The 18,093-nt window shown below is 56.4% G+C and overlaps 7 protein-coding genes across 7 annotated transcripts; 4 read left to right on the top strand and 3 right to left on the bottom strand.

The window, feature by feature from the left end:
- Positions 1–2,036: 2,036 nt before the first annotated feature.
- On the top strand, positions 2,037–3,497 carry NVJ3 (Nvj3p; the record flags this gene model as incomplete). Its single annotated transcript, XM_076676312.1, has 2 exons — positions 2,037–3,252; positions 3,316–3,497. 2 exons carry the CDS (start codon positions 2,037–2,039, stop codon positions 3,495–3,497), a joined length of 1,398 nt encoding a protein of 465 aa, XP_076536293.1.
- A 151-nt stretch (positions 3,498–3,648) lies between these two features.
- JCM15063_000193 (uncharacterized protein) lies at positions 3,649–6,383 on the bottom strand (the record flags this gene model as incomplete). The annotated part of the gene is made up of 12 exons (XM_076676311.1): positions 3,649–3,798; positions 3,873–4,033; positions 4,119–4,207; positions 4,284–4,597; positions 4,666–4,908; positions 4,981–5,492; positions 5,565–5,613; positions 5,689–5,792; positions 5,857–5,918; positions 5,992–6,033; positions 6,105–6,137; positions 6,229–6,383. 12 exons carry the CDS (start codon positions 6,381–6,383, stop codon positions 3,649–3,651), a joined length of 1,914 nt encoding a protein of 637 aa, XP_076536292.1.
- A 129-nt stretch (positions 6,384–6,512) lies between these two features.
- Positions 6,513–9,191, top strand: JCM15063_000192 (uncharacterized protein; the record flags this gene model as incomplete). Its single annotated transcript, XM_076676310.1, has 4 exons — positions 6,513–6,943; positions 7,003–7,173; positions 7,242–7,782; positions 7,854–9,191. 4 exons carry the CDS (start codon positions 6,513–6,515, stop codon positions 9,189–9,191), a joined length of 2,481 nt encoding a protein of 826 aa, XP_076536291.1.
- Positions 9,192–9,229: 38 nt separating this feature from the next.
- JCM15063_000191 (uncharacterized protein) lies at positions 9,230–9,913 on the bottom strand (the record flags this gene model as incomplete). The annotated part of the gene is made up of 3 exons (XM_076676309.1): positions 9,230–9,424; positions 9,485–9,806; positions 9,900–9,913. The coding sequence occupies 3 exons, from the start codon at positions 9,911–9,913 to the stop codon at positions 9,230–9,232; spliced, it is 531 nt and encodes a 176-aa protein (XP_076536290.1).
- A 303-nt stretch (positions 9,914–10,216) lies between these two features.
- Positions 10,217–12,926, top strand: JCM15063_000190 (uncharacterized protein; the record flags this gene model as incomplete). Its single annotated transcript, XM_076676308.1, has 6 exons — positions 10,217–10,383; positions 10,462–10,558; positions 10,621–10,797; positions 10,868–10,971; positions 11,038–11,567; positions 11,662–12,926. The coding sequence occupies 6 exons, from the start codon at positions 10,217–10,219 to the stop codon at positions 12,924–12,926; spliced, it is 2,340 nt and encodes a 779-aa protein (XP_076536289.1).
- A 554-nt stretch (positions 12,927–13,480) lies between these two features.
- Positions 13,481–16,762, top strand: JCM15063_000189 (uncharacterized protein; the record flags this gene model as incomplete). The annotated part of the gene is made up of 7 exons (XM_076676307.1): positions 13,481–13,657; positions 13,976–14,044; positions 14,153–14,504; positions 14,578–14,936; positions 15,000–15,800; positions 15,877–16,094; positions 16,156–16,762. 7 exons carry the CDS (start codon positions 13,481–13,483, stop codon positions 16,760–16,762), a joined length of 2,583 nt encoding a protein of 860 aa, XP_076536288.1.
- Positions 16,763–17,470: 708 nt separating this feature from the next.
- JCM15063_000188 (OST5 family protein) lies at positions 17,471–17,779 on the bottom strand (the record flags this gene model as incomplete). The annotated part of the gene is made up of 2 exons (XM_076676306.1): positions 17,471–17,585; positions 17,667–17,779. Coding segments are annotated over 2 exons (228 nt in total), but the record flags the coding sequence as incomplete, so codon positions are not given.
- Positions 17,780–18,093: the final 314 nt, after the last annotated feature.

Below are 18,093 nucleotides of genomic sequence, written 5' to 3'. Positions count from 1 at the left end.
AAGCGACAGTAGGCGGCTCGATAGCGATGACTGGTGTATCTGGTTTGCTTGAATGCACCGCATGAGCGTCTGCACTGTCAAACTTGTGGAATACGAACGTCAAGGTTAGTCAGTCTATGCTCAAAGGATCGGCATAAACATAGCAGCAACATACCTCGTTCGATGATCGCGCGGCAAGCTCTGCTTTTAGGGAGAGCCAGCTTCCCGTCCCAGGCAAGTAGACATCGAGCGTTGGTGGCAGTCCGTGTCCATTCCGCTCGAGGGGAAAACAAGGCTTGGCAAGGATCTCGTCTTCTTCAAGCGCCCAGCTGGTGCCATTGTCGGTGCACGAACAATCCCTCGTCGTTTGCTCGGACGGCCCGAGGGGCGTCCTCGAGATCAGGCTGAAAGGGCGCTCATCGCTAACGTCTGTTCGAAATGCCGCTTCTTTCGGTATTTTGACGATAATCTTTTTGCGCTTTTTGACTTCGTCAGGACGTGTGCCTACACCGACCGGGCCGTGACTTGGTTTGTTGCGACCATCGCGTTGATTGCGTTTCGAAGTGCCACTAGAACGCCGGCTTTCGCAGCTCGGAAAGCTCGCTGCAGTATGCTGTTGAACAAAAGGTGCTTGGAACAGAGCTGTTGGTGAAGACAAAAAGCCTGGATACAGCGGGCTCGCGCCTTGTGAGCGTGATGAAGGAGAATGAGCGTCAATGGGGCTTGTGGGGAAGTAAGCCGAGGTGGAAGCGCCGGAAGAAGGAGGAAAGAAGTGCGTGTTTGACGGAACTCGAAATGCTTGATGGCGCTCGTCGCTCATCAGCGCGCTGCAAGCATAATCTGAATGGTCGCCGGAGCCCCAACAATGAGGAGTGTAGCCCTGGAGCGGTATATGCGCGAAAGGGAAAGGGCTGCTCGATGCTGGTGACGAAAAGTGCGCTCCAGCAGGAGAACCGCCGCCGTCCAATTGGGGTACAAAATAGAGAGGGCTCAAGTGCTGGCAGTCAAGGGAGACGTGAACAACATTGGCAGCTATTGACTTTGATTGCAGGGCAACTCACCAGGCGAGGAGGACCGTTCGGATGCATCTCTTCATGAATCAGTGACCGTGTATCAGTTCCGTTGTGGGCGGAGCGAGCCTGTTCAGGAATTGCGAATCCCAGGCGAGCCACGGGAATGCGGAGCAAGACGTGCTGCTGGCGTCGGTCGGCAATTCCAAGCGGCTATCCCTGGGCGTACAGCTTGACGGCAGAAGCTGGCGAGGAGGTCGTAGAAGCACAGGCTGACTCAGACAGGTCGACAGGCTCGAGTGTTTGCGGGTACGGAGGTGCGTGCGCTCGAGGCGGAAAGTCGTTGACGATCCAAACAGCGAACGTTGCTTGCAGCATGTCGTCGTGCAGGAAGCTGCCTGGACCGGTCCAAACAAACAAGGCGATCAAGGAGTCGACCAATACGTCGAGGCGCGCACGCGACGCGATCGGAGCACGAGCGCCTGCGCCCAGCGAGCATGAAGTGGAATCACTTGGTCGACTTGACAATCCTGAGGCAGCGTGCATGCGTGAGCCTTCGAATTTATTGCAGCTTGACCGGCGCATTTGACAGAGACGCCATCAGGGGCACCTGATGAGAGCTGCGCGTGCTTCGGCTGCCACGGCTCAACTCGCTTCCACCCGCCTTCGAAATAGCAACCAGAAGCAACTTGGACCGTAGGGTCTCAACAAGTCAGGCGGGTGGAACGGCTCGAAACAGCGCTCGACAGAGGCCGCTTCAGGGCAAACCGGTGAAACGTGCGTAGCGCTGAGGACGGGGCCTGCGGAGGAACCCTCTACGTAGAGGGCTGAGTCTGCGGAGTGGAGCTTAGAGTGAGTGATATCACTATCTCGTTGACATCTCGCGGGCGTAAACGCTTCTTCGGCAAGGGGAAAGGCGCGAGGGAGCCGAGCGGGGAACGCGGTCAGGAAGAGTGGACATTTCCCGCTTCGAGACCGGCCTTACGGAGTGGCACATCTGAGCGTGGAGCTGATCGCTAGTATCGTAGACTTTCAGCGCCATATGCCATGTCGAGGTCTGCCGCCAACTCGCGCCGCAAGAGCCCTCAACCCTTCGCGCCTGCCTCATCCCATGGTGAGCCGTCGCATGCTGCAAAAGCAACACCACTGTATCACAAGATTTTGTATCCGGCAAACGGCGCACCCGCGAGCCCACCTCGGATCCTGCACTCGTCATCGCATGCTCGCCTCGACCCCCTGATTCTCGACTTGATCGCCCTGTCATTACGAGCATTCATCGCCCCGTGGTACAATGCAGCGATCTCGCGCGACCCTGACAAACATTTCTTGCAAGCCGTCACAACCGTCTTGATTCGTGTCATCCAGGCGCTCGAAGTGAGGCTCGCCTCGATCGACTGGACGCAACTCGTACTCGAGGACCTGCCGAGTCTCCTGGAAAATCACTATCGGGACTGGGACCTCGCATGTGAGAAAGCGCAGGACTTGTCGACTCACAATTTCTCCCGCGACGAGATGTTTCACCGATTACAACCTCACATCGCTATTTCCCTCAGCGAATCGACTGGATCTCCTCAAGTCGACCCAGTGTACCTGCGAGCTCTCGTCGATCACCTCCTCAAGATCTTGCTCCCACCGGAAGATCACCGGGCCGAAACGGAACGGGCGATCGTGAGGGAAGTCCTCGTCGGAGTCGTGTTCGGCAGCGTGTTTGGCAAAGTCGCGCAACCTTGGTTCTTGCATGGAGTGATCGCTCGAGTCCTCGAAGCGAGGGAGGTGATCCAATCGTTGGACTCTAAAGGACCATCGACGTCGAGCAATCTGCCCTTTCCTACGCTCTTCGACCAGGCAGTCTCGGCGCTTGGTAGAACGTCAGCACTCCTCAGCGCTGGTATTGCCTTCGCCACCAATCTCGTCGTTATCGGCCAATCGACGCCACACGCCGACCCTTCGCGAGCTCCGTTTCATTCTCACCTCTTCTCGCTCGCGCTCGCAGTCCTACCCCGATCAGCGACCGTGGCGCAACTCTCGCAATACCTTTCCTTGCCACTGGATTTCGCTTCCCATTCCATAGACTCGTTCCTTGCTCGATTCATCAGCACTTCCATCGCAACAGAACAGACAGCTCGCACAGTTCTCGAGGGGGCGACTCGTGGCATGTTTCCGAATGACGGGTGGCCCGCACCGAAGGATCCTGATCCGGATGAACAAGGTCGCAAGGAACTCGAAGAGCGTTGCGAGGCGGCTGTGGCGCACCTCATACCAGGTGCGGATATCCTGGTTCCCTCTCCTCGGAAGACGGACTGACCGGTGTCCGAAAACATGACAGATAAATTGGCATCTCTGTTCTACGCCCAAGCGACTCGCACTGATTCTGCCCAGCTTCGATTCGCCGCCCACCTGTTGCGCCCCTTTTCGTCACATGTCGCAAACGTGCACTTGTTCGTCCACGTCTTGGATCTTTTAGTCGGTCGACTTTTCCCTGAACTTGTAGACAATCCCGAAGAGTAGACTCCTCCATCTGTTTGCAGTTTCCCACAAAACTTGTTGTCGTAATCTCCCAGATATCTTAACAAAAAGAGTTTTCAAAATAGTTGTACATAAATCCACAAAGAAAAGGACAGTACCATAACGGGTAGACCTTCAATATACTATATTGACGTTACTGGCGTTGAAGCCATTTGATCGCCCTCTTGTCGTGCTTCAACAGAGGGATCAGTTTCTCCTTGCACGTCTCGTTGTGCTCCTTCAACCACCGCTTCTCTTCCTTTGACAATAGACTGAAATCAACCATGCTCGTTTGAATCGGGACCTACGATTCTCTCCCGCAAAGATAAGTATTGGGCTTTCCGAAAAGATTGCGACAGCAGTAGGAAGAATACGGACCGTCGTGAACCGTTCGAACCCGTACCATTTCTTGTCTCCAAACTGCCTCCTCGTTTGGACCTCTCGAACTCCCACGACGCTCTCGATCCGGATCCCGTAGCTGCCCGTCTCGTAGTACGCTGGTTCGTTCGAGGTGACGTGACCTTCAACGAACGGTGTGTCTTTTAAAGCGATCACAATGCAATCGGAGTGAGTACTGGTTTGAGCGCATTCATGAGAGAGAAAAAAAACCCGTCTTGGACTGACTGAAATAGGCGAGAGAAGTTCCAGACAGTCCAACCTGGACCTCGTGCACCGACAAGTACGATCCTACCCCATGTCCCGTTCCATGATTGCTATTTACAAACGAGAAATCGATCAGCCAAGCGTTGTAAGCCTCAAAAGGGGGGACGGGGCAATGGTTCGCTTTACTAGTTCATGCCTTCCGACCACAAAGGTTCTCTCGCCAACACTTCGATCGCAGCTCCGGTCGTTCCTGCTGGGAACACGACTCGATCGACTCGGGCGTGGCCTTGCAAGACCCTCGTGAACGCATGTCGGTGTTCTCGCGTTGGACGACCAAAGTGAACCGTACGGGTCGTGTCGATCGTACCGTCGAGGTACTGAGCTCCCGAATCGTTCAAGTAGGGACTGTCGTACGCGATCGGGAGAGATGCGGAAGCGGTAGGGGCGTAGTGAGGCAAGGCGGCGTTCTCACCCGTTGCCGAAATGTTGTCGTACGCAAGCTAGAGCAAGGCAATGTCAGGGATCCGAGCGGACATGAAGCAAGAGGAAGACGGGGATAGCAGCCTACGCCCGCAAAGTGTTCATTCTGTTTCCGGAACTCGGTCAATTTCTCAGCGGCTTGCCACTCGGTGATTCGGCTGCCCTTCTTGGTCTTGCGGTTGAGCGACATTTCTTGTTCCAACCACGCAGCCCATCGAGTCCACGCAACTCCGTCCCGCAGGTAGGCGTTGCGGAGTCCTTGAATCTCGACCGGATTCTTGATCGCTTGAGCTGTCTCGATCGGAGACTGTTTGACAAGAATGGTTCGATCCTGAGAAGTGACAAAGAACAGTTTAGGTTCAATCCGATTATCGGGAAGAAGTGTCAGCAAGGTGAAACTCACTTCGCCAAGAGCTCGGATGATCTCAAAGTTGACCTTGGGGTCGACGACGACTTTTCCCTCGACCTGTTTCAGGTCGTCAATTACGCTTTCGTATTTGGCAATCGTGCCTCCGAGCCTCTCCTCGATTTCGGTTCGCAGAGTCGGCGTGACCGCTTGATCTTGAACCCACAAGGTGACCCGCTCCTGTTCGATGAGCGCGTAACCGTAAAACATGGGGTTGAACTCGATGTCGTGGCCTCGCAGGTTCAACAACCACGCGAGTGGACTCAGGGTGGTGACGAGGTAGCTGACTCGTTCAGACTGACCGGCGTAGTTTGCATCGAGCCAAGTACGCAGGTTCGACAGTTTCGTCCTGGCGTCGAGACCGGTGAACTTGAGCGGGTGCAGTTCAATCTCGGCATGGGAGCGAGGAGGTCTCGAAGTCCAGATCTCGTCGACTAGATTGGCGGTGGGTGGAAACACGAGCGGGATCGACTTGGAAGCGAGACGATCAGAGAGACTCTTGCCAGTACCTACGCGAACAACGGAAGCCTCAGCAAGCTGGAGCTTTGTTATAAAGATCATTCACGATAGCAGCGACAGACCATAGTCGAGCACGGACGGATCAATTCCGACTCGAGTGTCTCGGGGTAGCTTTCGGATTGAAGGGGGATTCCGATGTCAGGTGTGTTTGCTCGAGCGCAGACATGACATTTTGGATCGCCTCACCTCGAGAAGCCACGCATCCCAATTCTTGACCGAATCCGACTCGCCGACTTTGTGCAAAGTCCAGTTCGAATCGATCTGGTTTTGCGCTTGGGTCCAGTAGCGACCTGTATATGGTCTCTAAGTTCAGCACGGTCGAGACAGTTTCCCAGGGTCAGAATGGTCACTTGCTGTCGGTGAACAGGTGAGCTTCAGTGAGCGTCACGATGGCGGTTCCTGCTGACCCGTTGAAACTGTTGCACGCGGTCCGCGGTCTGAGCGAGGAATGTCACGTGCGGGCAAACAGGGGAGTGGGGTTCCACCTACCCAGAGATCCAAGCCCGGCGTTTATCGCATTCGCCGACGTATCTGCAGTGGCGCGAGACAGGTCAGGGTCGAGAACCAAAGCAGACAAGTATGGGGGCGAGTGTGGAACCGACTCGGAGTTGTGCGCGTCAGCTGTCGGGATCACGCTGAGAGCGAGGACAAAGGTCAGCTGTCATTGTAGCGCAAGTATGGTGTGTGAACAGGACTTGCTATGCATCGAGTCGCTGTTCGCGCAACTTTGCGCGCAGGTGCTCGAGGTTGGCGGTTGAATCATGCGCCTCGACCGTCAGCCGCGTGGTGCCCTTCTCTGGGTCCTTTTCGTGTAGCAGCTCAGCGAAAGAGGTTGTCGAAGAGGGAGCCGATCCAGGCCAGCAAGAAGTGAAAAGCCCCATATTGTTTGTCGAGATGGAGGCGATACGGAAGCGAGAGAAGGACGAGAGCAAATGCATGCAGATCGACAGCCGCACCTCCCCCGACTCGATCACTTTCTCGCGAGTCTACCACCTCTGAAGCAGCACGTCATGGCCTCAGTCAAAAAGGGCAACTACAAACGACGCAAGCGATCTCCGGACCCCGAGCCTGTACCCGGCCCGTCCTCGTCTCGCTACGCTCCATCAGCTGCACCCGCGTCGATGACACCCTCGACAAAGAACGCACAAGATGCGGTCTCAGGAGCTGCTGCGACCCCGACTGCAGACCCGAACCGGATTCAGTTCGAGCAGCAAGAGGATTTCATCGGATTCGACTTTAGCGATCCAGAAGACTCGGCTCCTGCGTCGCGAGACCATCGGTCTGGACCGGGAGGCGCCAAGAGGAAGCACCAGAATCACGACGACGATGACCGGCAAGAGCAGGGCACGAGGCAACTCCGCAAGCGCGAGAAAGAGCGTAGCACACCGTGGTGCGAGGACCCGGGCGTGCGTTGGTCCAAGTACGACAACGCTACCGCCCAGTGAGTCAATCAATCTTGTTTCTGGACACGAGTACACGCTCACCCCTCATCGGCTACAGACTGAACGCGGAAGCGAAATCGTTCGTTTCGTACATCTCGCCAACCCCGATCGAGCACGAGTTGCGCATGTACACAATCGAGATCATCCGCAGAACAATCAAGAGCAAGTACGCAGACGCCGACGTGCAATGTTTCGGATCGGTCGGCACGGGCTTGTACCTCCCGGGAGGGTGCGTCTCGCCTCTCCTCCTTCTTCCCATTCGCCCTGAGACTTCCCTGACGCGCATCTTTCTTGCAGCGACATTGATCTGGTTGTTCTGTGTCCATCGATGCCCTCCCCTCCGCTCAAACCTTCTTCGTCGCTCCTACATCGCCTCGCCTCGCTCCTATTGACCTCGTCAATCGCTCAACCGTCGTCACTCGTCGTGATTGCGAAAGCTCGAGTTCCGATCGTCAAGTTCACCACTCGGTACGGAGGGTTCGCCGTCGACTTGAGCGTGAACCAGAAGAACGGTGTCGACGCGGCCGTGCGCGTGCGGGGCATGTTGGAAGACTTTGCGTTTCGGGAGGAAGGGTATGTCGAACCGGGAGCAACAGCAAATGGAATCTCGATCAAAGGGTCCTCTTCGAATGCGAACACCGATTCGACTACCAAGAAAGGGAAAGAGAAGGAACCTAGACCTGAACAAGACGAACAGGTCGCAACGGTCGATCATGGAGTCGCGAGAAGTCTGGTCTTGCTCGTGAAAGCGTTTCTCGCGCAACGAGGCATGAACGAAGTGTTCACGGGTGGACTCGGCAGTTACTCGATCATTTGTCTCGTCATTTCATTCCTCCAGGTCAGGATCGAAACAGTCTGCTTCACTCGAAAATGTCCACTAGCTGACATGAGGTGAGGATTCATCTCCAGCTGCATCCCAAGATTCAATCTGCACAGATACAACCGGCACGCAATGTCGGATTGTTGTTCCTCGAGTTCCTCGAGTACTACGGCAAACACTTCAACTTTGACGAGACGGGTATCACCCTCAAAGCGCGTGGTGGGTACTTCAACAAGCACGACAAAGGGTGGTTCCGCTCGAATCAACCGTACCTGCTCTCGATCGAAGATCCGAACGATCCTTCGAACGACGTGTCGGGTGGCAGTCACAACATTATTCGAGTTCGACAGACGCTCGCTGGAGGGTTCGACACACTCTCGGCAACCCTCTTGCAACGTCAGTCGCACCTGTCGGCGAAACGCAATCCGAGCCTGATCCCACTCTCGACCGAATCGCTACCCAACGCCGACTCGGACCCGCCGTCTTCCGGCACGAGGTCTTTACTCGGTTCGATCGTCGGCATGACGCGAGCGGGAGTCGATGCGAGGAGGACAAACCTGAGACTGTGGGACGATGGAGTCTTGCAGCGCATTCTCGAACGCATCTCGGGTTCGAGTGGTACCGAAGGAGAAGGCATGTCGGGCAAGGCGCTCAAGAAGCTTCGCAAGGAAGAGCGAGATCGGGAGAAGCGCGAACGCACGATCGCGAAACTCGAACGAAGGATGGAAGAGAAGGAGAAGAAGGCGCAGAGGAAGAAGGACAAGAAGCGGAAATTGGCGGCCGACGAACACGACGATGACGAGCAGGTCCGAGCCGAACCCGTCACGAGCAAGACGGATTCGAGTGCGGTCGAAGCGGCGAAAGCTGCGGCAGCGTCATTGAAAGGTTTGGCCGGACCTGACGAGGACAGCGAGTTCAGCGCTCGATCTCGATCTCGATCTGCGCCGGTAGACAACGAAGAGGAAGAGGAAGAATCGAGGTACTCGCTCGGCGTCCCTTCGGCTGCCTCGAAGAAGAACCGGGCAACTTCACCTCGACCTGTCGTGCAGTACACCTCTCAGGCTTCGTCCGATTCGAGCGATGACGACGATGCTGGACCCGACAGTTCCGCACAAGGCGACAACGACGATGACGACGTCGTGCTAGGTGGAGGAGGAGGAGACTTTGTGCGATTCGATTCGGCGCAACATTCGGAAGAGGACGACGATAGCGAGAACTCTTCGAGCGACGAGGTGATGCAGAGTCTCGTGCCTTCGAACATAACGTCACGGCTACAGATCAACGGAGCAGCAACGGCTGCCGCTTCGACGACCGCAGCGACGAAAGGCGGACGCAAGGAGGGGCCTCCGAGCAAGAAGAAGAAGACGAAAGACTCCAAATCGGCCGCGAGAATCGCTTTCTGGGGAGCCAAGGGTCCCAAAGAGTAGCACGTCGATTGCCTCATGTGTACAGCAACTTGCATTTTCTATTTCGACTTGATTCCCAGTGTCGCCCGAGACGCTCGCGCGCTCGAACTCCGCCCGACTTTGGCAAACCACATCATGCGCACAACGAAGAGCCCGATCGTGATGACGACGTTGCCAATCACGAGCTGGTTCCAATGCACAAAAGGTTTCGAGCTCCCTTCGAATCCGAGGTCGAACAATGTGAACCCGATGTGCTGAGACGAAAGGAGACATCAGCAGAAGGCGATACGAGCGTCGAGAAGTGAGAAGCTTACGGTAAGATCCGCGGCGGCGAGGCACGCGAGATAGGTTTCAACCAAGCGTTCGAGTTGATGCGGGTGGGCTTTCAGGACGGTTCGCATGCGAGGCAGGAGGAAGGAGCCCATGAGAGCAAACAGGAAGAAGCAACTGCCGAGCTGGCGTGTGGCCATGACGGCGGCTGGATGCAGTGGCACGAGAGCACGCGGCGCGAGCGACAGTGGGAACAGATCAGAGAAGTAGCTGGATGGCGTCAGGACGGCATACGCGGCGCCAATGTAGGTCAGGGCGGGTTCGAGGATCGAGAAGAACAGGAAGTAAGGTCGCGGGAGAGGATCGCTACAGAGCTCGGAACTCGAGTCAGTTTGGGTCAGTCGCTAAGAGACCTGCGCGTATTCGAGGCATGCACGGGACCGCGCAGATGTTGCGCACCTGATGTTCGACATGGTTTCACGAGGGAGTAATCGAACGCGTGTGGAGCTGCGGCGAATCAATTCCGAACCTTCCAAAATGAATTCGCAATAATCGGCGCGGCCGCTAACTAAGCCTACCCTTGACTCGCCAGTGCTCTCGAATCATCTACGCTACGAAGCCGCACGTCAATTCGCCAACAGTCTCGACAGAAGAGCTCCGACAGAACAAGCGTCTCGATCGGAACCAGCGTGCAACAGCCGCAGCCCCGGCTCGGCGTCTCGTTCGCGCCTTCCACGCCTTGAACGCTCTGCGAACGATTCTCTAGAGGACGCAGTATGGTGGCCTGGCGGAGTCTGCTTGGCTTGGGTGCGCTTGTGGCGTCGAGCTCGCGACAGGTTCGCGCATACATTCCCGCGCTCCCGACCAACGACACCTCGACTCTCGCGCGGTCAGACGATCTCTTGCACCTCGCGTACTACAACGGGCCTTTCTCCGTCTTCACGTCAGTCTTTCGCTTTCGAGAACGCGAGGACGGCGTCTGAACTGACCTCGATCCTCGGATCCCGGAACCTCCGTGCAGTGCCGATGTCGCACGCCAGTTGCTCGCAGAAGGCTTTGGCGATGACGGCAACTACACCAACACAACCACTATCATCCCGTGGACTCGATACTCAAAGGTAGTCACGGTCGCTTTCACTGAACGAACATCTGAACCCGAGCTGAATGAATCGTATTCCAGGGAGTGTTGCTGCACTTTGACGAAACGCTGAGAGCCCAACCCCCAGCCGCAGTACCTTGGCTCGCCATGATCAATTGTGACACGAACGGCACCTCGTACTCGGACGTCGATGACATCTTTACAATCTGTCGCGACTTGGGCGCACAGGCAGCCGTACTCTACTCGCTCACCGCGCAGGTAGGCCTTTCTTTCTTTCTTTAGCTTGAGAACATACCTCGGATCAATCGCTGACGAAACGAGCACACAGGGCTGCATGATCAACTCGGAGTACCTGAACGATTACGAGAAAGTGCTCGACGTCTACGCGACGACCTCTCTCCAGAACGCTCGCATCATCGAAAGCCAGTTTGGGTACGTACCAGCAGATCCGCTTGCGTACAAGCATTAGGTCTGACCGTAAAGACATTCGGCTTGTAGGAACGTCAACTCCTCCGCCTGGCAGTACAACTCGGAAGCACTGAATAGCTCTGCCACGCTCATCGAAGCGCTTCTGGCCAACAACGCACTCTCAGTCGTCGGCAATATTCCCGTCAACATTTCAAGCACCGAAGAAGCCGATGCATCTATGCCATCCGCGACTTCAACCTCGGATACACAGACCGACTCTTCGACCGATTCGAGTGTCATACCCACCGCTACGTCGTCTACGACTGGTATGAGGAGAGCGGTGAAACGACAAGCAGCTACTACGACAGCGCCCAACGCCGAGACCTCTCGAGCTGCCGCTGCAAGCACTTCAAATCGTCCCTCTCGCACTTCTACAACGAGGGCGGTGCCGAGCCCGACCGTGGCGATCAATTACCTCGGCGCGGTCGTCGCCGCACGCAACTTGACTGTTGGGGGTTTGAACAGTTCTGCCGCACCCACTTCGAACCAGAACAACAACAAGAACGACGGACCTAGCACGGGGCTCGCCATGATCATCCTCTACTCGATCACTGGAGTCGGTGAGCCTCTTTTTCTTTCTTCTTCCTCATATACTCTCGACTCTTCCGAGGCAGTGAATTGACAAATCGGCGTTCTGCTGCGTGGCTTTGACAGTCACCTTTCTGTTCTTTGTGGTCATCCTGTGTGGAGCGATCAGGGCGATCAGGCATCCCGAGCGCTACGGACCGCGCACCGGTTTCGGGTACGGCAACTACCGGAACGCTCCCGGTGGAGGATCGAGAGGCGAGAGAGGCGCGGGAGCAGGACCGCAGAACCGGGCACAAGGTCTCGCGAGAGCCGTCCTCGATACGTTCCCGATCGTCAGATTCGGAGGTGGTGGAGGAGCGTATGATGCGAGACCGGACGAAGAAGGTGCAGGTAGGGATGGCGACAGTCACAAGGAACTCAAGGACGGGCAGGACGAAGCGTTGGAGCTCACACAACTGGCGCCCGTGCTCTCGGCTACATCGCCGTCGACTGCGACGCCTTACACGCGTCGATCAGATGACGACGAGGAGGAGATTGCGTCGTCCACCTCTCGCGACGACCGTCATGTGCGACGCAGCATGTCTACCCATTCTTTCCACTCGGCAGTTTCCGTTCCATCCCAGTCTATCGGTGCTTCGAACGATCTCTCTATCGGCCACTTGGCGGTTGTCGGTGTGCCGCCTGCCCCTTCCGACGCGCACGTGCAGTCGAAGCCTACCACGTCCCTCGTGCCCGTGCCCGTGACGTCGCCGACGACGACGGGCCCAACTCCTGCGTCCGACGACACTCAGTCCTCGTGTCCGATTTGCGTGTGCGACTTCGAGACGGGTGATTCGATTCGAATCTTGCCGTGTGACGGTCGCCATCAGTTCCACGTCGAGTGTATCGACCCTTGGTTGCTCGGCGTGTCGAGGTTGTGTCCCTTGTGTCGACTCGACCTCGGTCAAGATCGGATCGAACCGAGCGGAGCACTGTCAACAACAACGACGAGGGAAGGACCAACAGCCACGCGAGGAGAAGAGGTCGACGCAGGGACGGAAGACAGGGAGGCGCGAGAACGTGAGAGGGAGAGACACGAGGAAGAGCGAGTCGTGAGGCACTTGAGGGGTTTGCTCAATCGCAACTCTCCCTCGGGTCCGACAGCAACAACGACGACGACAAGCGCGACAACTCCACCTGCGGCTTCCTCGATCGCTGATCGAATCCGACGCACGAGGAGCAACTCTCAACACCTCTTGACAACGATGGATTCGAGCGAGACCGCAAGAGGTTCCAACCACGGAGACACTCTCGCCGAAACGAACGGGTTGAGGAGTAGGTTTGCCAAGTACGTTGCTGGGAGAAGAAGGGCGAGGAATGGTTCGAATGCATCACATCCCACGATTTCATAGATTTGCTCTCCTTTCAGTCAAGACTCACGGACCCTTTTTTCCTGTCTCTCTCGCTTTCCCCTTGTTGTTGACTTGCTTTCACTCGGATGTCTTGGTTTTGTGTTTTTTGTTTGGAATACTCACAAGTCGATATTTCGGAAGCCGGCGGGTTCAGCAGTGAATATGAAGCACAAGTGTGGTTGCTGTAGATAGCGAGATTCGATGTGAGCGAATGCGCTGCGACAAGTCCGAGAAAATCGAGATGTTGACGAGATGAGAATGAGTGAGAAACGTTTGAACGGTTAGTCTGCGTGGTCCTCTTCAGTGGTGTGGTCGTGCCCGATTGTGTTGTTGTCCTATTGTGTCTGACCATACGTTAGAGTCTACTGTTTACCCCGCCCACTCGTGAGTCCCTCCCCTCTCTCTGCTTTCCCCCTGGAGACGAGGCGAGACGAGGTTTGGGTTGGAGCGAGTTGATCTTCGAGGCGCGGCTCTCACTTTTTTCCCAATTCGGTTCAACCTCGCAGTCGCCCCTCGACTCGGACGCGTGCTGACTCGCTGTTGGACTGCGCTAGATGGCACCTTCTTCCACGTCGGCGCCCTCCTCGGCCGGTTCGTCCGCCAACGGGGACGAATTCCCGCCAAAGCTCGCAGCTTCGCTCCCTCAGCTCCGCCAGCAACAGTCTGACGCGCCCGACTCGGCTTCGACCAAGTCAGAACAGAACGGACTGGGCGAGTCGCACGATCACGCCGTGAGTCCTACCTTGCCTCGCTTCGCTCCTTCGTTTGTGACGGGAATCTTTTCTGGCACTCGTCGGAGCGTGCACTCGCGTTCACCTAACGCTCGTTGGCTGACTCTCCTATCTTGTGGACCAATTGCTCTTCGGATCTAGTCGTCTTCGGATGCTGCCGCGGTGAGTGGAGACGAGGCCTGTCGTGTGTCGATTGGCTCAGATCGCTGACTAGTGTCTATTGCACCCTCCTTGCCCGCGATCCTCGCCTGTGCACCTGCTCATGCACTCGACTCGTCCGCCTGACAAACCCATGTCGCTCCGTCGCGCGCCGCACAGAAGCTCGAACAAAAACGCCTCGAACACGAGAGGCAGCGCGAGTTGCAGAAGAAGGCATTCGAGGAGCAGGTGAGCCCAGCATCTTGTTCCAAGCGCAAGATGGCGAGACCTGAGCGAGTGCTGATCATCGTTCTGCGCGCATTCGAACTTGTCGCCAAATTCCCGACGCTCTCACAGATGAAGCAACTCGAACTTCAACAACAAGCTGAAGAGCAAGCCCTCCTCGCCGCAACGGGCGGTTCCCCCGCCCCTTCTTCGAACGGAGGCGCATCGAAGCCGACTGGACCCGTTCGCTCGCGTTCAGGAAACGACCTCGCTGCGTTCGGTGCCGCCGCCGCTTCGTCGGCCAACGCGATCAGCGCCAAGAGCATGCCCGGATCGAGGCGTCACTCGGGAGAGTTGAAAGATGGCAAGGAGGACAAGGATGCTCAACCGGCAGGAGGACGCAGGGTCCAGGTCGCAGACAAGGAGGGCAAACCGATGCTCAACTCGTTTTTGTTTGACGATGAACTCGACGCCGACCTTCAGAGTACGCTCGCTACTCTTGGGCCCGATTCAGAACGAGCGATCGATCACTTTTGCTCACGTTCAGGATTGTACAGATTCGGCATGGGGCGGCAAGTACTTGCAGATGAACACCGACGACGACAAGTTCCCAGTGCTCATCCGTCGCGGCGACGGTTCTGGACCGGGAGTCCTTTCTGCTTCGTCCGCTGCTCTCGACCTCGCTCCTCTGTCCCAGACTCCGTCCCGTGGTGCCGACTGGCCCGCATCGTTCGCGACTGGCGGCCAACCGACAGTCTCGTCGGGTCCGGTCTCGACCCCTGCTACTCCCAACGCCGGAATCAATGGAGCGACGAGCCCGCGACCCATCGGCGGTGGAAAGGCGGGAGACCGTGCCGGCTCGGGCAAGCCCAACGGCATCGGATCGATCGACGCTCTCAATGATCAATTCTCCAACGTGAGTAGTGTTTACAACCGAGCGTATCTAGAAGGTATGCTAACTTGGCCGATCCTCTACCAGTTCAACCTCGATACCAAGGCGTTCTCGCCCTCGGCTTCTTCCGACGTTGTCAACCCTCTCGCTGCGCCCTTCCTCGGCGGCGGATCCGGTGGATACGTTCACGACCCCAACGCGTTTGTCTATGATGGTGCTGGAGCGAGTGGTGCGTTCGGATCGGGCAGCGACAGGAACTCGGGAGGAATGGGCGCGAACCGCTTCGCGGGACTTAGGCTCGAAGACCTCCAGGGCGACATGCTCCCGCTGTGCAAGGATCAATTCGGCTGCCGCTACCTGCAGAAGAAACTTGAGGACGGCAACCCGGAACACCGCGACATGATCTTCAACGAGATCTTCCCGCACTTTGCAGAGCTCATGACGGATCCTTTCGCCAATTACCTCGCTCAACGTCTCCTCGAGTACGCGACCGATGAACAACGCGACGCTCTGATCGAATCGATCGCTGGTGAACTCGTCTCGATCTCGCTCAACATGCACGGAACTCGTGCCGTTCAGAAAATGATCGACTTCCTCTCGACCCAACGCCAAGTCCAGAGCTTGATCCTCGCCCTCAACCTCCACGTCGTGACGCTCATCAAGGATCTCAACGGAAACCACGTCATTCAAAAGTGCCTCAACCACCTCCCTCCTGAAGACAACCAATTCATCTACAACGCTGTTGCGACGCACTGTATCGAGGTCGCGACTCACCGTCACGGATGTTGCGTCCTGCAACGCTGCATCGACCATGCGTCGGAGAGTCAACGTATTCAGCTTGTGACTGAGATCACCTACAACTCGCTCACTCTCGTCCAAGATGCTTTCGTACGTATATTCCCATCGTTTTTTTCTCGTTGTTGGCTCGCAAGCTTACCCTTGAGCTGCTTGCGGTACGTGACAGGGTAACTACGTGGTTCAGTACGTGCTTGACCTCAACGACAACCGCTTCATCGAAGCGATCGTCCGACAATTCCTTGGCAACGTCTCGGCCCTCTCGGCTCAAAAGTTCTCCTCAAACGTCGTCGAGAAGTGCATTCGTGTCGCTGATGCCACTGGTCGTCGAGCGATCATCGATGAGCTTCTCGTCAAGCAGAGGCTCGAGCGTCTTCTCCGAGACTCGTGAGTCCGAATACCCTGCACCCCTGGTATCGCATTCGCTGACGCGCCGTCTGACATGCAGGTTCGCGAACTACGTCGTGCAAACCGCTCTCGACTATGCTGAGCCCGCGCAGCGCGCTCAACTCATCGAGACGATCCGTCCCATCCTCCCGATGATCCGCAACACGCCGTACGGCAAGCGCATCCAGTCCAAGATCCAGCGCGAGACGAACGACCACATGCGACATGGAGGCTACCACGGTCACTACGGCGTCCCGGCCGGTGGACACTTCTACGGCATGCCTCCCAACATGCACCACGGACCTCCCCAGTACATGTCGCCCCACCCGAACATGCACCATGGTGGACCTCCCCCTCCTCACGGCATGGGTGGCGAGTACGGAGGACGAGGATCTCCCTACGTTGGCATGAACACGCTCGGCGGCTACCCTGCCGGCCCTCCCCCTCCCCATGGAGGACCTTCGCCTGCGTATGGTGCTCCCCCTCACCACCACCAGAACGGTTCGCAGAACGGTGCTGGCGGATTCACTCCTTTCCCCGGACAAGGAGGACCGATCGGCATCAACGGCGCCGGAGCCGAGTACTCTCAAGCTCCTCCTCCTCCCGGTACCGCTGCTGGTCACGGACACGGAATCGCCGCTTCGAGTGGCTACCCCGGCTTCATGTAGAAACACAGTCTGAAAACCCCAAAAACCCTGCCGACCACTCCTCCCGCGGCTCTCTCTCTCCCTCTGTTTACGACCAACTTGTGCCGTTTCCCGCTCTCCATATATATCCTTCTATCTCGCTACATGTTTCGAAACAAAACTACTACTACACATCCCTTGTCGTCACAACCAAAAAACCTTCTCCCTCCTGCCCACACCAACTCCAACTCGAACCTTTTGTTGCCTTTGTGCTCATTTTTTTCTTCTTTCCGTTGCTCTTGGTTTTGTGTTTTACCTTCTTTCCTCCTACAAGACCCCTAGCTTCCCTCTCTCTCTTTTTCTCTCTCTCTCGCTTTCTTCTCGCGTCCTAAACACCGTATGTTGTGAACACAACGAAGCATCGTTTACCCTTTTTTTCTCTCTCTCTTTCTGCCTCGGTGTCTTGTTTCGGCGTTTTCCCCTCGTTGTTGCTTCTGTGCAATCCTTAAGCCGTCTTCGCAACCTCTTGATTGCATGTATTCTGTCATGGCCAATCGCGGTCAAGCGTGTTTTGAGTGATTCTCGCTGTTGCGATACCAAGAACGACTGAGAACCGATTCGGATCACGTACATCAGGGTTGCAGACAGATTCATTCACAACAAGTTGGGCGCGAGAAGACAAACAAAATTCAAGGAAGGAACTGGGAGTACCGATCTATTGGAAAGGGGGTTTCTCCGGCAGGGTTTGATTCAGACACAGACTCCAACTGCACAGAACCCTAACACCATCCCGAACCCTCCCAAGATTGAAGCTAGTGTACCGATTGCGATTTCGGCGAGTGGGAACTTTTGTTTCGACCGTAATCTTTTCCGAGATTCGAAGAAAGGAACGTCAGCGGTTCAGAGTAGATAGGAAAGAGAATTAGGGATGGATTTTTGGGCATACGTTGAGAAGTAGAACGAAGCGATGAATGCGAGAGAGAGGAACACGATCGAAAGAGGTTGGAGGCTCGCTGGCGCGAGGAACGGAGTGAACGGACTCAGGGTCGAATGCTCGGCCTGTGAGCAGAATGGGCCCTATTGTCAGCACTCGCTGGGCAGTGTAGGAGGAGGGATCGTGGTAGAGACTTGCAGCTAGTTGATCATACGTAGTTGCGGAAGACATGGCCGCTGGGTTGTGCCGGACGCTCACAGGCTGGCTCGCAGAGTTTGTATAGAGAGCGTAGACTATGCGGAGCGTTGAAACGACACTGGAGATTCTCGAGGTGTAGCCCGGCCCGCCCACCCGCGATTTATCCCCGTGCTACCCTTTCTTGCTCGAAGCTTGCACCGACTTCGGGCAATCCTTGTTTTAAGGTCAGCGGCCCGAGCCT

This window comes from Sporobolomyces koalae (genome assembly GCF_050403365.1).
Source record: "Sporobolomyces koalae JCM15063 DNA, S_koalae_JCM15063T_v1_ctg4, whole genome shotgun sequence".
Taxonomy (NCBI): Eukaryota; Fungi; Basidiomycota; class Microbotryomycetes; order Sporidiobolales; family Sporidiobolaceae; genus Sporobolomyces; species Sporobolomyces koalae.
This window is presented reverse-complemented; position numbering and strand designations above follow the sequence as displayed.